The 15,997-nt window shown below is 39.2% G+C and overlaps 1 protein-coding gene across 1 annotated transcript; it reads left to right on the forward strand.

Annotated features, from left to right (window-relative positions):
* Positions 1-2,474: 2,474 nt before the first annotated feature.
* Positions 2,475-11,392, forward strand: cxcr5.L (C-X-C motif chemokine receptor 5 L homeolog). Its single transcript, NM_001280587.1, has 2 exons — positions 2,475-2,544; positions 10,307-11,392. The coding sequence occupies exons 1-2, from the start codon at positions 2,485-2,487 to the stop codon at positions 11,369-11,371; spliced, it is 1,125 nt and encodes a 374-aa protein (NP_001267516.1). The 5' UTR covers positions 2,475-2,484; the 3' UTR covers positions 11,372-11,392.
* Positions 11,393-15,997: the final 4,605 nt, after the last annotated feature.

The following is a 15,997-nucleotide window of genomic DNA, read 5'->3' on the forward strand; positions in this document are numbered from 1 at the left end:
CGGCTATTTTCATGACTTTGTATCTTTTCGCCACTTCAGGACTTCAACTTTGTCTATTTTCGTGACTTCGGGTCTTTTCAACGCTTCAGGACTTCAACTTCAGCTATTTTCATCGTTTCGGTTCTTTTCGCTGCTTCGGGCCTTCGGCTGTCGGTTTGGGACTTAAGGCCCGGGCCCGGTACAGGAGTACCCCCTGATGGCGGCCCTGGTCCTGGTTCCCGGTTCCTTAAATGTGGATATTGCAATGCCATAATTCCTGGTCAATAACCTCACACATCATTTGAAAGGTTTAAAAAAATTTTTTTACCATTAATAGCAAATTTTTGCATGAAATGGTCTGCCCTATGTAGGCTAGGTTATTAAAGTCTACATGAATGAGCATAAATCTCTCGGAATATATTTTGCAACATAAATTCTGTTTGGAATTACCAACCTCCTATTGATTTTCACCCCTAATATTTGTGACAGTTGTTTAAGGTTGTGTCCTGTTAATACTTCTTTTACAGAAATTTCTTGCAGTATTGCAATTACAGTATATCGTTTTGGACTTTCCTCATTAAAGATAATTGATGACTTCACTTAAAAGTAATAAAGGACATTCTTTGAACTTTTTCCACTGATATTTGAACATTATGGTAAATGTGTCATGATTAGTTATGTATTGAAATATGTCCCCAAGCCAAAACATCTGGGACAAATGATTAAGGTACCAAAAAACTAATTTACAAATGTAAGTGCAGATAGAAGGGCAGAGTAGACTGCTCTGGAGCTTGTCATTAATGAGTATATGGAAGCAATAATTTAGATTGGAGGGATGATAGCTTTATTACTGAGGATTAAGAAGTGTTAGTATGAAGATCTTTTGCTTCCAATAAGAATGAATTAGTTGGTATCAAATACAGGTATGGGACCTGTTATCCAGAATGCTCGGGACCTGAGGTTTTCCGGGTAATGGATCTTTCCGTAATTTGGCTCTTCATACCTTAAATCTACTAGAAAATCATGTAACATTAAATACACTCAATAGGCTGGTTTTGGCTTCCAATAAGGATTAATTATATCTTAGTTTGCATCAAGTACAAGGTACTGTTTTATTATTCCAGAGAAAAAGGAAATCATTTTTGAAAATGATTCATTTATTATAATGGAGTCTATGGGAGACAGTCTTTCCGTAATTCAGAGCATTCTGCATAACAGGTTTCCAGATAAAGGATCCCATACCTATATTGCCTACCTGATGATATCCATGGGTCACTGGGACATAAATTTGGTTGTCTGTCAGTTAGATGGCCAGAAGCCAGAACATCATCTGATTTGTTATTTTTCCTACTTTAATCCTACAGTTTATATCTGAATGTTAGTTTTAGATTGTGGCATGAAAATGTACAATCGATATCTGAATGTTCATCGTATGACAAATAAAATATGAACGTGTAGAGATCAGCTTTAGACACACAATGTAATGCAACCTCCCTCCCTCACCTTGTTCCACTGTAAAGTGATGGATTCTGGGACTTAAAGTTTCTTTGCTTTTCATATAATCTGTGCACCATTCAGTATGGAAAGCAGAAGGACTTCAAGTCCCAGATTTCAACCTTGTAATAAACTGAATAAAAGACTGAAAAAATGAATAGGAAAAAAATGAATAGGAGAAGACTTCAATAGAAAGATGATTATTAAAAGTAGCAAAAATAATACATTTCTAGCCTTACAGAGCATTTTTTGATGGGGGTCAGCGACCCCGTTTGAAAGCTGGAAAGAGTCAGAAGAAGAAGGCAAATTATTCAAAAACTATATAAAATAAGTAACGAAGACCAATTGAAAAGCTGATTATAATTGGCCTTTCTATAACACACTAAAAAAAACGTAAAGGTGAACCACCCCTTTAAATAGTAGACACTGTCTATACACTGCAATTGTCCGTATTTATACAGGACATTTGTCCTTTGCTTTTTGAATTTTCAAGGGGGTTTCTTGCACTTCCCTGCATAAATATAGATTAATAAATATTGTTTATTAAGGGCATTTCTATTAGGCTAACTGGAAACATATTTATATATTAATTATAAATAAATGTTAAAAATAAGGGAAACAACCATTTTGTACCAACGGTTCACAGTTCTGATTTGTCTCATTTAGTTTATGCACCATCAGCACCCATTTCACCATCTCCCAACCTTTGCATCAACTTTCACTGCAACACTCTCTGTTTTCTCTGCAGCCCCAAAAGTGAATGTTTCTTGTTAAATGCATCACTCATACGTTACATGTTTGCAGCCTATGTATATTTCCAGGCAGTACTCTTTTATCATTGAGGTAAGGAAAGCACAAAAGAGATGTTATCTCACAGTTCAGTAGCAGCCCGCTGCCTAATTTGCCTACAATACTCAGATGTTTTAACCTAAATTTCCCCTGACAAAACATTCACTAACCTACACGTGAGTGGAACTATCTGCTTGATCTGAGATTATTAGGAGTGGAGGAATGGAGTCTACTGGGTTTGTTTTAAACAATATAGAGGAATCTGATTTCTTAGACTTCTTAGTAAGTATATATAATGTATATGGTACTCTTATAAATACCAGTGGCAATAACTTCCAGATTTTAGCAGATAGAAATAAAAATATACTAGCACAAATGAGATTTAAGTGGGATTGTCTTTGAATTACTTTAGTTTTAGCAAAAAAAGTCTTTATATGCATGATGATTATGTTGTTCTGTCTAGTATTTTCAAATCTATTTATTGAAGCAGAAGCAGCATTTTATTATATATAGGTATGTACCATACTATATATCTATAGCGTATAGAGAACATTGAATGACATTGTGACTGCACTAAATAATTGCATTCTGTATAATATCAGTTAATCAATGTTAAATGCCACACCCTAGAGCCATACAAAAAACCTTGTGGCACTTTACTTGTCCACAAACAGGTTTTTTTTTTATATAAAATGTATGCATTTGTTTCAAAAACTCTTATACAGTCATTTGAACCAGACTTATAGCTAAACGTTTATTAAACACTTGCAAAATAATTCTAATCATGGGAGAGATGATACTCTGATCTGTAATATGCAGAGATTTTTATTGGGGTGTGGGGCAGGCAGGTGGAAAATATTTTTTTAAAGAGCTAAAGAGCGTAATTTCGAAGAACTGATACAGAATAGGAGCAGTTATATAGAAATGTATTACACAGTGGCATAACTAGATTATACGGGACCCACAGCAAATGATTTTTCAGGCCCCCAAAATGTCTAGAGGTGGACCTGTTTTTCCAATATTTATTGAAATTGTATATGAATTGTGGTCTCATGGGGCCCTTTTAGCCCTTGCCCCCCCCCTTTTTTCTGCAGCCGCAGGGTCTGCTTCCTCTGTAGTTTCACCCCTGGTATTACAGAATTAAGTGACCTTGGTAGTGCTATAACTTTAAGAATGGGCTGCAGGGGTAAAATATAATTTGAAAGGAAAGGGTAACAAAAAACTCTGCTGGCAAAACTCCCCACAATCACCTGTGTGCTATTGCTCTGTAATATTTTACCAAAGATACCACAGAATAGAGTTCTGTCTCACTGAAACAAACTGTAGTATCAGAGTTCTGCAAGACTGTAGCAGGGAAAGAAAGATATTTTTCCTGACTCGAACTCTATGGGGTAATGTAAAAAAAAAGTCTCATATTTGCCCAAATGTAGTAAATAATAACAATAAATGCTACTATGAATTATTGGCAAGTAGCAAACTTAAGACCATTGGGGTAATTTCTGAAGCTTAACACAGTGAGCAAAGTGCAGAAGAGGTAACAATTACACATGTTTTGCATTTTGCACACTGTTAGGATCTGTGCAAAATTCTGCAGGTCTCCAGTGTGAAAGCAGCATCAGAAGGCGCCTCCTGCTGCTCCCGAAACAGAGGGCAGGCACTCCCACTAATACAGCACTGACTGTGTTCATCAGCATTGCATTGGTGAAGGGCAGCTAGTGGGAGGCACATTGGTGCATAAGATTTCACAAATTCACAAGCAGATGGAGCCTCCTGCTCCAGATTGAAAATGTAAAGTGCAGCTAACCCTGGGAGGGGGGGCTTGCTAAATCCTTGGATCCATTTTTACTATATGGTAACACCTTTGTTAAGTATGGAAGATCTGCAGGATACCTGACCTGACTTTGGACTTATCTATTAACACTGAGCAAATTTGTACCTGGGCAGTAACTACTATACTACTGGAAATTTACTGAGGGCCACATTTACTAAGGGTAGGGGCACACGGCGCGATTTCGCCACGATTCTGCGCTAAGCGAGTTGTCGCTGCGTTTTTTAAGCCGAAATAGCTTTGCTAACTTTGGCGCTGGCATCAATGCAAATCGCGGCGAAATCGCTGCGCTAATTCACACGCGGCGATTCATTTTCTATTGTCGTCTGAAGTTGCCTCGCTGGGCGTTTCCGGGCGACAGTAGAAAAAGAATCGCCGCGTGTGAATTAGCGCAGCGATTTCGCCGCGATTTGCATTGACGCCATCGCCAAAGTTAGCAAAGCTATTTCGGCTTAAAAAACGCAGCGACAACTCGCCCAGCGCAGAATCGCGGCGAAATCGCGCCGTGTGCCCCTACCCTAAGGGTCGAGTTTGGAAGTTAAAAAAGTTTGAAATTCGACCATCGAATTTGATACTTCGATAGTCGAAGTATCTTTTTGATCGAAAACGTCAGTTTTTGTGCAAAGTAAAAATCGTTCGATCGAATGATTTAATCCTTCGAATCGAACGATTCGAAGGATCGTACAAAAAAAAACAACTTCAACTTCTAAAAACTTAGCCAAAGACTCAGAGAGGTTCTAGGGGTTCCCCTATAGGCTAAACAGCAATTTGGCAGGTTTAAGGTGGCGACATTTTTTAAAGAGACAGTACTTAGATTTTCGAATGGTCGAATTTGTGACGTTTTTTCAATTCAAATCGAATTTTCGTCTATTTAACGCAGAAGTACCCAAAAATTACTGAAAAATTCTAATTTTTTGAATTAAAAAATTCACTTAGACCCTCACTAAATGGGCCCCTTAGTGTTAGTAAGGAGAGGAGGGGTGGAAAATAATGGAAGATTTATTGTGAAGATGTTACAGTGCTGGAGCAATGCTGTAAGTGCCAGTGAAACTGGGGGGAAAGCAGAGTTACAAGTAGTGAAAGAGGAAGATGTGCTTTAAGGGTCTGCAAAACGCAAATCAGGTTAAAGTACCGGTTAGGATCCTGCACAGAGGAAGGATATATGCTCTGTAAAACACAGAAAGGACAGGGGGGTTTCACTTGTACCTCCACATTTTCACTGTGTGGGAGTGGAAATTATAAAGTGGGGTTTTCCTACTTAATCAAGGTCATAACTTTCTCTTTCATCCCCCCCCACCCATTTACTAAATAATCAGTAACACCAGGGAATGTACATACCCTATATGCACTTGCGCATCTTATTAATATAGTTTGCATGTTAAAAAAGCTGCGTATTCTTAAAATCATATGAAATCATAACACTATTTCTGTAAAGGGGATACAGTATATATTCACTGTTGTTCAGATACAGTTTATTCAAATGTCTCTGCACAATAAATCCCAGAATACTTTACCACAGTGTTGGACTGAGATAGCAGGTTCCCACCAGAAAACCATAGGCCCATAAAGAAATAAGGAATGACCATGAAATTATCACAAAAAATAAGTTAGTTACATGCAATGGAGCAATGGGTATCTAGGTGACATATGTGGCCACGGCTTATTATCCATTCCAAAAGCACAGAGATTATTTCACGTTATTAGTAGATGTGTATTTACAGACTGCTCAAAAGTAATGAGGGAGAGGAAATGCTTTTGCTGCCCCAGTGCTTTGCTACAGCAGCCATCACCTTTCCCTATTGTCTTCCACATTACTCCTAGCACAGGAACCAACAGACATCAACTACTTGCTTGATGCACATAAACTGCACTCCAGCACTGTAAAATCTTCACTATAATTATCTTCAATTCCAATTAGTTTCCATACTTTTCCACCCATCCTCTCCTTACTAACTTTAAGTAAATTTCCACCACTGCAGTAGTTACTACCCAGGCACAAAATTGCCTAGTGTTAATAGATAAGTCCAAAGTCAGGTCAGGTATCTTTCTCTTCTGCTTAAAAGAACAGGAACACCAAAAGATAAAAGCGTTTTCAAGTAATTAGAGTATCATGTACTATTGCCCTTCATTGGTTAAAGTTACGTGTTTGCATTAGAAACACTACTATAATTTATATAAATAGGCTGCTGTGTAGCCATGGGGGCAGCCATTCAAACTGAAATAGGATAAAGGGCACAGGATACACCGCAGGTATGCTCTGTAATAGAATACAATGGGATTCTATAGTGTGCATGTGTTATCTGCTATGTAACCTGAGCCTTGAATGGCTGCCCCCATGGAACACAGCAGCTTATTTATTTAAAGTATAGTAGTGCTTCTAAAGCAAACACACTAATCATTCTAGTGCAAGGGAACAGTACATTATATTTTTGTTACTTTAAAACACTTTAATTTTTTGGTGTTACTGTTCCTTTAAGTTGCACTATTATATTGCATATTTTCCTTACTAAACAAAGGTGTTACCATATAGTAAAAATGGATCCAAGGATTTAGCAAGCACTTGACTCTCTTTCTCCCCCCCCCCACCTCAGGGTAAACTGCACTCTATATTTTCAATCTGGAGCAAGGCGTAGGAGGCTCCAGCTGCTTGTGAATTTGTGAATTATGCACCAATATGCCTCCCACCAGCCGCCTTCACCTATACAGTGCTGACTAATACAGTTAGTGTTGTATTAGTGGGGGGAAGATACAGCCTTGTCATGCTTCAAATTACAGAGTTATGTTACATATTATCTTTAAAAAGAACAAAGAGGAAATGTAACTGTTTAGACCCAAATTAACCTAAGTTTAAAGAATAATCACAAACAAGACTTGCAGTCCCATTCTAATCTACGGTCCTGTTCCCAAGTACATACAGCACAGATGTTCAGTCATTTTTGGCTCATTTGTGTCACGGTTGGCATCCTAAATCCAGAACCGATGCCAAGCACCCTGGTCTCGGCTCGTGCTTCTGCCTGTAGCAGCCGCCTTTGGCCTCGGGAGGAGCCCTCCGCTACTCAGATGCCGCCAGATCTTATAACGAGAGGTGCAAGGCGAGGGGTTCTGGACAAGCAGAGGGGCACAATGGTAAAGCACAGTCTTTGGGCAGAAGGTCGTGGTACAAGGCGTAGGCAGAATCGTAGTCAGAACAGGCCGGTCGGGGCAGGCAGAGTACAAACGAAGTCAATCAGAAGAGTTAAAGCAGAATCGAAGTCAGATATCAGGCAAGGGTCAGGATTCAGAAGTCAGGATCGTCAAATAGACAGGCAGGGGTCAACACAGGAATCAGAATCAAAATAACAGGTTAGCACAATGCTCAAAAGCTCCAGGAACAAACTCCTATAACGGGCAAAGTGCTGTAGTCTGAATGGTCCTTTTATACATTTAAATTTTCACGCCATTACGCCAGCGCCTATAATTTTTGCTTGCGCCCTAAGGAACCAGCACTGGCGCCTGAGAGGATCGGTGTGGCGGGCGTCCCCGCCGTTGGTGCCGCGGGCATCCCCGCCACACCGGGTGAGTTATTACAATTTGCATAGAACACAGTTACAGTTATATAAAAAACACCTTTCCATTAATTATTTCAGTGCAGTCAATAAGTCTCCATAATTTACATCCTAATTTACCTTCAAATTGGGCTTCTGCAAGTATCTAGGGAGGCAAATGAACACTTTACCCTAAGTAGTCTTCAGGCTTGGTCCATCCAGTCACTGTTCCAGTCTCCAAAGTGAGAGCAGCTGTTTGGTAACCACTGAAGCAGTAATACAGTGAGTATGGGAAAGATGCCCATAACCTGAGCAATATTATTGGGAATTTGTTATTCTTAGCTAAATTGCCAAACCTCACTCGATTGGATGTTTGTGATTCTCAGTAAGCACATGTGAATGGTTGACTCATATAGGACAATATCTTGAGATCTGCAAAATACTGTGTGTTAGTGGCCAAACTGTATATGATCTGCTCATTCAGCCAAATAATTATGCATGCCCTCCTTAGTAGTGTTTATTTGCAGGATATATTTTTTCCTTTTATAGTACGCATGTGCCATTCATTTAATATATTTTCTGACTGCAAATATTTACAGCTATAAAAAATAGTTATATGTGAGAGAGTTTACAGAAGAGATCAACAGGACGGTGATGTGTGTATCTGGCTATAAAAAAAAACAAAAAAAAACAGGCCTGTAAATTATAAAATATATTATTTACAGTAACCTTGTCGCAATTTATAGAATATTATTAATCCATAGAGCAGTCTCTAGTAAGATCACAACAGATGATTTACTGTCAGTAGGCCGAGCGGTCTCTTGATTTTACTCAATTCCTCGGTTTTCCCCCTCCCTCAATCACAAGACAAGTGCTCTTACTGTGTGCATTTAGAAAAAAAAAGCAGACAAGCTGCTACTAAAGTATTAAAAAAATCAAATCTTAGAAATCAAAACATCGAACTGCATGTTCTGTGCTATGCAGCAAATGATCTGTAATGCACAGTGTCGCCAATTAATGGTGAGTGAAACTGCCCCTGCTAAAAAATTTGTGAAACCATGGAAAAGTTCAAGAAATGGCAGAATTTAACTAAATGCATTGGAGCCCATACCAAGTGAAAAATGTGTTCATCCTTATTGGCAATAAGCTCAACAAACTCTAAGTAGGATTATATTTTACCCTACCTGTTTTATCTACCCATCAAATGGGACAGACATCTATTGTGTATAGCTGATTGGATATTCAAGCAGTTTTATTAGTAATATTCAGCCAGCACCATATGACAAACAGCTCATTGGTTTGTAAGGCACGTGTCCTTGATTGGTGAGTAAGATGTGCATCTCTACCCAGGCATACCAACTCCCAGCTTCCTTTCTCTATCTTTCCTATGTCTTTCTCCTAGATTCCATGACTGTGCCATGACCATGAAAAGTGAACTAGTTCCAAATATTAAGGGTGAAGACACCCAGAGCTCCTAGTAGCAGCTACTTGTCACAACTACAAGATAGACAATAGTGATAATTGGCTTTACTAAGACACTTTGTGTGTTTTAGCTGTGGCAATTCACAGTATTGTCTATTGCAGGGTATTTTGTATCCACAACAATTAAATGCTACTAGTAGTCTTCACTATTAATATTTGGAACTATGTGCAAGGCAAGGTGAAACTCATGTATTCTCTCATAAAATTAACATCTGTTTTTTCTTCACACTAAATTTTACTAAAGCATAACTTTTTTCTTATTACTATCATTGAGGTGCAAGTGGGTCACAGGAGATCCATTTTGCTGTGGCAAAAAGTAAAATAGGATAGGAGGGTAGAAATAAAAATGCCTGTGGCCTGATCTTTCCTTAGAATTTCTGACAGGGGGCTGTTGTAAGCAGTGCTCTGATTGGTTAAAATGGCAAAAGATAAAATTTTGACAATTTTCGTCAATCAAAGAATGGCTGCCCATCAGAAGTGCTATGGAAGGGTCTTTCTGTATTATGAGGTTGACATTTTAAAGGCTCATGCAGATGGGTCCCTCAGAAATTAAGAGCCTAAAGCAACTGACTCTGTGCCTTGCCCTTGAGCCAGCCTTGGAGGCCAGTTAAAATCAAGTTGTAATAGTGTAGATGGCATAGGATGGGTGCATTGATAAATATCTTAGATGTTGCTTGTGACCTGATTTTGCCAATATTGTGTTTATGTTCTGTGTATCATGTTACTATGCACCGGGATGGGCATTGTCCAGCCTTCTGCTCATTTGTTTCAGGCACATTCACCACTATGACTGCCCATGTCAAAGTTCTAGCTGTTCCTTCTTCTTACAAAACTATGAATACAAATGTAATATAATAATCACATGGAATATAATAATATATATATATATATATATATATATATATATATATAATCACATGGAATATAATAATAAATATATAATAATCACATGGAATATAATAATATATATATATAATAATCACATGGAATATAATAATATATATATATATAATAATCACATGGAAGGAGCAAAGTAGTAGAAGGTAGTTCTGGATCTTGACAAATGAGACTCTACTCTCAGTAGAAGTGGAAGCCTGATCATATAACCTGCCTGCTATACTTGTTGTGAAAATATTGGTAATGGTTTGGGTCAGATGAAAAAAATCAATGCCTCACAAGCTAATCTCTTTTCTTTTCTTTTATGCCACAGATACCGGATTTGAATGAAAGCAACTATGAAGAGAGCTTGAATGATACTAGTGACTTTGTTTGCCCAGAAACCTTCCAGGATGAACCACTTGGCACACTTGTCCACTTTCAGAGAGTCTTTATCCCTCTGGTTTATACACTGGTTTTCATTTTGGGTTTCCTGGGCAACAGCCTTGTGCTTCTTATCCTCATAAAGTTTCGCCGCAGTCGATCTACTACTGAGAACTTCTTGCTTCACCTTGCCTTGGCTGATCTTCTCTTGCTAGTTACTTTCCCATTTGCTATTACAGAGTCTGTGGCAGGCTGGGTGTTTGGCAGATTTCTCTGTAAGCTTGTAGGAGTCATCAGTCGTGTCAACTTTTTCTGCAGCAACCTCCTCCTTGGGTGCATCAGTGTGGACCGTTACATAGCCATAATCCATGCCATCCATACCTTTAGAAGTCGACGTTTGGTGGCTGTTCACCTCCCCTGCTTTGGGGTTTGGGCCTTATGTTTCCTACTGTCAATGCCAAATCTGTTTGTTTTGGAAATACAGGAAAATGGTAATGTAACAACATGTACATACCACCAAAGCCACTTCCCCAGCAGTAGATGGTGGCAGACAGGAAGATTTCTCAATCACATTGTGGGTTTCTTGGTCCCACTAATGATTATGGGATTCTGCTATGCTCACATTGTGACTGCTCTTTGTCGATCTCCGCGATTAGAGAAGAAAAAAGCGGTAAGACTGGCCATATTGATCACTGTAGTCTTCCTCTTATGCTGGACCCCCTACAATGTTACAGTGTTTATTGACACTTTGGAACAGCTGGGACTGGTGCAGAGCTGCAAAGTCCGGAAGGAGCTTCCATTTGCAATCACTGTCACAGAGTTCCTGGGTTCTGTGCACTGTTGTCTCAATCCTATCCTCTATGCATTTGTGGGGGTAAAGTTCAGGAATGATGCCCTGCGAATCCTGCGCAAAGCTGGCTGTTTCCGTTCACTGATATCAGCAGTCCCACTACATTTTGATAGAAAGAGTAGTGCCACTGACTCTGAAAATGGTACAGTCATGTACAGCTTCTAGGGTGTGCCTTTTTAATGATGAAGCAAATGAAAAATCTATAAGAAGATTTACAAATTATATTGTAAGTGTGGAATAGATGTGAAAAAATGGCCTGGGTGTACATAAAAAAGTGAGATTCTGGAATCCTAAAAGGGATACTATAGTCAGTGCATAATACTGATCAAAGCAGATAATTGCATAAAAAAGTGGGTTTGCTGTAATGCTGAAGTTATTTTTAAATTTTTATGCTTGCTTAGATAAGTGAATTTCTTCGTAAATATGTCTGTCTACTTCCTACCTTTTCATAATAAAACAATAAAAATGTAATTTGTTAGTGCCCTAGCAATTAGATCAGATCACCATAATCCTGAATGGTCAACCACTGGCGAATTCCTCTGTATCAAGGGTGCAGGTATGAACACTAAAGTACAATCCTTTCAAGAGAAAGAGCGGCTTTAATTTTGGGTTTGCATAAAGACAAACTCCTCCACCTTTTTTAATCAGCCACTTCTAAAAATTGAGTAATGATCTAAATTCACAGTCCAGACATATGATTCCAGTGTCAGACTGGCCCACAGGGATACCAGGAAAAGTCCCGGTGGGCCAAGGTGTCAGTGGTCCCTCATACTGCTAAACATTTGGCCTATTTCATGGCCATTCCCTATTTCTATGAGAACAAGGTGGCTAAATAGATGGAATAATAGATTATAGTATGTAAAGAAAAGGAGAATAGATGAGTGAGGAAAGGAAGAATAATAGTACTAAGAGTGGGCCTCTGGTCTAAGATTAATTGGTGGGCCCCTAGTAAAAGGTTTTTGGGTGGGCCCCTGGTGTCACAGTCCAACACTGTATGGTTCCTACCACCAGTTATCAGTATTATCAATCATAATGCAAATAACGCTAGCTCCCATTTTGCCTGACAAGCTGCATGCATTTGCAAGCAGAGGTTTCCCCTTTAGGACTGATATTCACATTATTGATCGGAGAATTAGATCTATAGTTACTGTGGTGAAACCATATAGTTCCAGGCACCCCACTCAAAATCTTTTTCTGCCTGGTAAACCAGAGTTTATCATTTAATGATGAATATTAAAAACAGTGTTGCAGTTACATGAGTGCTCTTCCTTGCAGATGATTAGAAGGATCAAGCCATTAATGCAGGGTTCAGTGGATCAAAATTAAACCGTGAACTTGCCTTTGACACAAAAATGGTTTAGAATGAATTAGGAGGCTTTATTTTAGTAACTATTACCCTCATTAAGGTAGCATAGGGACCCTGCTTAAACAGAACATTGAGAGGCGATATATAGTTTCTACACGCAAGATACACAGCTGATAACACAAGGAAAACAACACAATGATTATTAGAGGTGAAGACTTCATAACCTAAGAAATAATTTATATTTTGAAGGGTTGGCTTCCTGAGTCAGATGAAATAAAATCTGTCTGCTGTATTTGAAGCCAGGTCATATAAAGACTGGGGATAATATATAAAGCCAGTGTGCACTTTTAGTTTGACTTAAAAGGGTTGTTCACCTTCCAACACTTTTTTAGTTGTTTTCAGCTTATTTCCCAGAATATAAGGACTTTTTTTCAATTAGTTTATATTTAAGTTAAAAGTTGAATGTCCCGGTCTCTGGTGTTTAGAGTCTTCACATGAATCACTGAGCTGCCAGACTCAAACGGTTACAATTTTGCAACATTTAGTTGATATATTTCTCAGCAGCATCTGTGGAGTATTAGCAACTATTGTATCAATTCTAACAGCTGCCTCTAATGAAACCCAGGGATTCTGCTCAGCAGGGACAAACGAAAGAAATGCATCAACTAAAAGTATCAATTTAGAACAGTTTACAGGGTCGGCGACCTCCCATCCCCCCCAAGCTGCTGTAGAAGGTGAAAAATGAAACTTTCAGGGGTTAAAGGGGGTGTTCACCTTATTAACCTTAATTAACTTTTAGTATGATGTAGAGAGTGATATTCTGAGACAATTTGCAATTAGATTTCATTTTTTATTATTTGTGGTTTGAGTTATTTAGCTTTTAATTCAGCAGCTCTCCAGTTTGCAGTCATTGGTTGCTAGGGTCCAAATGAACCTAGCAACCATGCATTGATTTGAATAAGAAACAAATATGAATAGTAGAGAGACAGAATACAAAATGGGTAATAAAAAGTAGCATTAACAATACATTTGTAGCCCTACAGAGCATTTTGTCAGTAACCCTCATTTGAAAGCAGGAAAGAAGGCAAATAATTTAAAAACTATAAAAAAAAAAATAATCAAAACCAATTGGAAAGTAGCTTAGAATTAGACATTCTATAACATACTAAAAGGGAACTCAAAGGTGAACCACCCCTTTTTATATTTACAATAATGCAGATCTTTGTAACTTACCTCCAGTTATGTATTTCTCTTTGGAATTGCATTAACCCCAGTAAACTGGTAGTATTTTATTTTTGACTGTATGCCAACAAAACCACGTCTTTTGCTTAGCTGGCACATCTATGACCTGGAAAGGACCACCAGGTCAAAATCACAACAAGAGAATGGGTAAAAGGGCCCAAAAACACTCCAAAATGGAAATACATAAGCTAAGCTTGTACAGTGTTTTTTTTTACATTTCTAAATTTATAAAAAGTTTAAAGAAGTGAATGAATCCTTATACCTTGTCATCTGTAGTAGAAACTGCCTCTCAACAGGCTGCATGCTCCAGGTCTCCCAATAGTAGCAAATAAGTAGAGAAGTCACCACCACCATCAGTGATTTTATTGATGGCAACATCATTTGCACTACATATTTCAGCTTAGTGCAAATGATTTCTCCATAAATAATATCACTATGTTGAAAAAATATACAAAAGTTGACATGAAATGTATAGGTCTTTCCAACACAAGTTATAAATACACAGTATTTATAGAAACTATTTTTGGTGTTCCTGTTCCTTTAAGATAACATCGTAGTATTGATTCTGGATACAGAATACATTTTATAATCAATAATCTTAGGGCCTATTTGCACAGGTCACTAGTCATACTCACATGTTCAAAAAGCAACACCGAAAAACACCGCATTCCAAGAAAAACACCTGCTACCTACTGTCAAATTTGGTGGAGGTTCCGTCACGCTGTGTGGCTAGTTCAGGGCAGGGGCGATTCTTGGTATAATGCTGCCTGAGGCGGCCTTCTTTCGCCGCCCCCTTCCCTCCTCCCGGCACTAACCTTTATAGCACCGGAGAGGGCAGGGGCGGTCCGCGACGATACGTGCAGAGAGCGCGATAGCGCTCTCTGCGCTAGAAGAGCCGAATTTCCGGTTTGAAAACCGGAAATTCGGCTCTTAGTTACCAGGAGCGGCATTTTTGCCGCCCCTGGCAACCAGGGGGGCGCTGCCGCCTGAGGCGAGTGTCTCAACTCGCCTCATTGGTGGAGCGCCCCTGGTTCAGGGACTGGGGCCCTTGTTAAAGGACCAGTAACATCAAATTTTTTTTTTTTCAAAATTCGTTAGTATAGAACGAAAAATAAACACCAAGGCAAAGCCTTTATTAAGAGATAACTTACCAAAACTCCACTTCTGCTCTTCTTCTAAAACAGCGACCATCCATGCAGCGGTGTTCGATTTCTCCACCCTGGCTATTCTAGTGATGGTATGTGAAGGAGGCGGAGGTACGCTCTGCAGTGCTTCCCCTATTCCCAGCAGCAGGGAGAGCCGAAAAACGTGCTCCCCGTCGATGTGCCCATCTGAGTGTGCCTGGGGTTGGCAGTCCCTGCTGCTGCAGGAAAAGGTGGAGAAGCCATGCAGGCACGCACCCATTTTAGAATCCGGTTGTTACTCTTAGCTCGCTGCTAAAGATTCGGACTTCAGCTCCAGCCTCTGGCTTTCCAGGTGGCAAGTGCTGGCTGCAGAATCCATGGATGAGGTGGGAGAGCCGAACCACTTGCTCCCCGTCGATGCGCTACCATCCTGCAGACAGGCTGAAAGGTAGTAGTAGGCTGGATGTTTGCGGGTAGCAGTGGCCAGTGTATTTAGTAAAAAAAAAAACGAGCCGGTAGCACTCCCGGCTCAAAGGCGGAGCAGAATCCTTTTCTCTTTATTGACTGCCAAGCCAAAGTTTGGGGAGAGTGCACTTGGCCGTTCTTTACTAAAGAATTTTGAAAAAAAAAAAATTTGCTGTTACTGGTCCTTTAAAGTCGAGGATCGGATTAATTCAACCCAATATCAACAAATTCTTCAGGATAATGTTCAAGCATCAGTCACAAAGTTGAAGTTACGCAGGGATTGGATATTCCAACAAGACAATGACCCTAAACACACAATCTACAAAGGCATTTATGCAGAGGGAGAAGTACAAATTCTGGAATCTCACAGTCCCCCGACTTGAATATCATTAAAATCTATGGGTTGATTTGAAGCAGGCTGTCCATACTCAGCAACCATCAAATTTAACTGAACCGGAGAGATTTTGTATGGACAAATGGTCAAAAATACCACTTTCCAGAATCCAGACACTCATTAAAGTCTATAGGAGGCATCTAGAGGCTGTTACATTTGCAAAAGGAGGCTTAACTTAGTATCCATGTAATATCTCTGTTGGGCTGTCCAAATGTATGCACCTGTCTAATTTTTTGATGCATATTTTCCAATAAACTTTA

The sequence above is a fragment of the Xenopus laevis genome, chromosome 7L, assembly GCF_017654675.1.
Source record: "Xenopus laevis strain J_2021 chromosome 7L, Xenopus_laevis_v10.1, whole genome shotgun sequence".
In the NCBI taxonomy this organism is placed as follows: Eukaryota; Metazoa; Chordata; class Amphibia; order Anura; family Pipidae; genus Xenopus; species Xenopus laevis.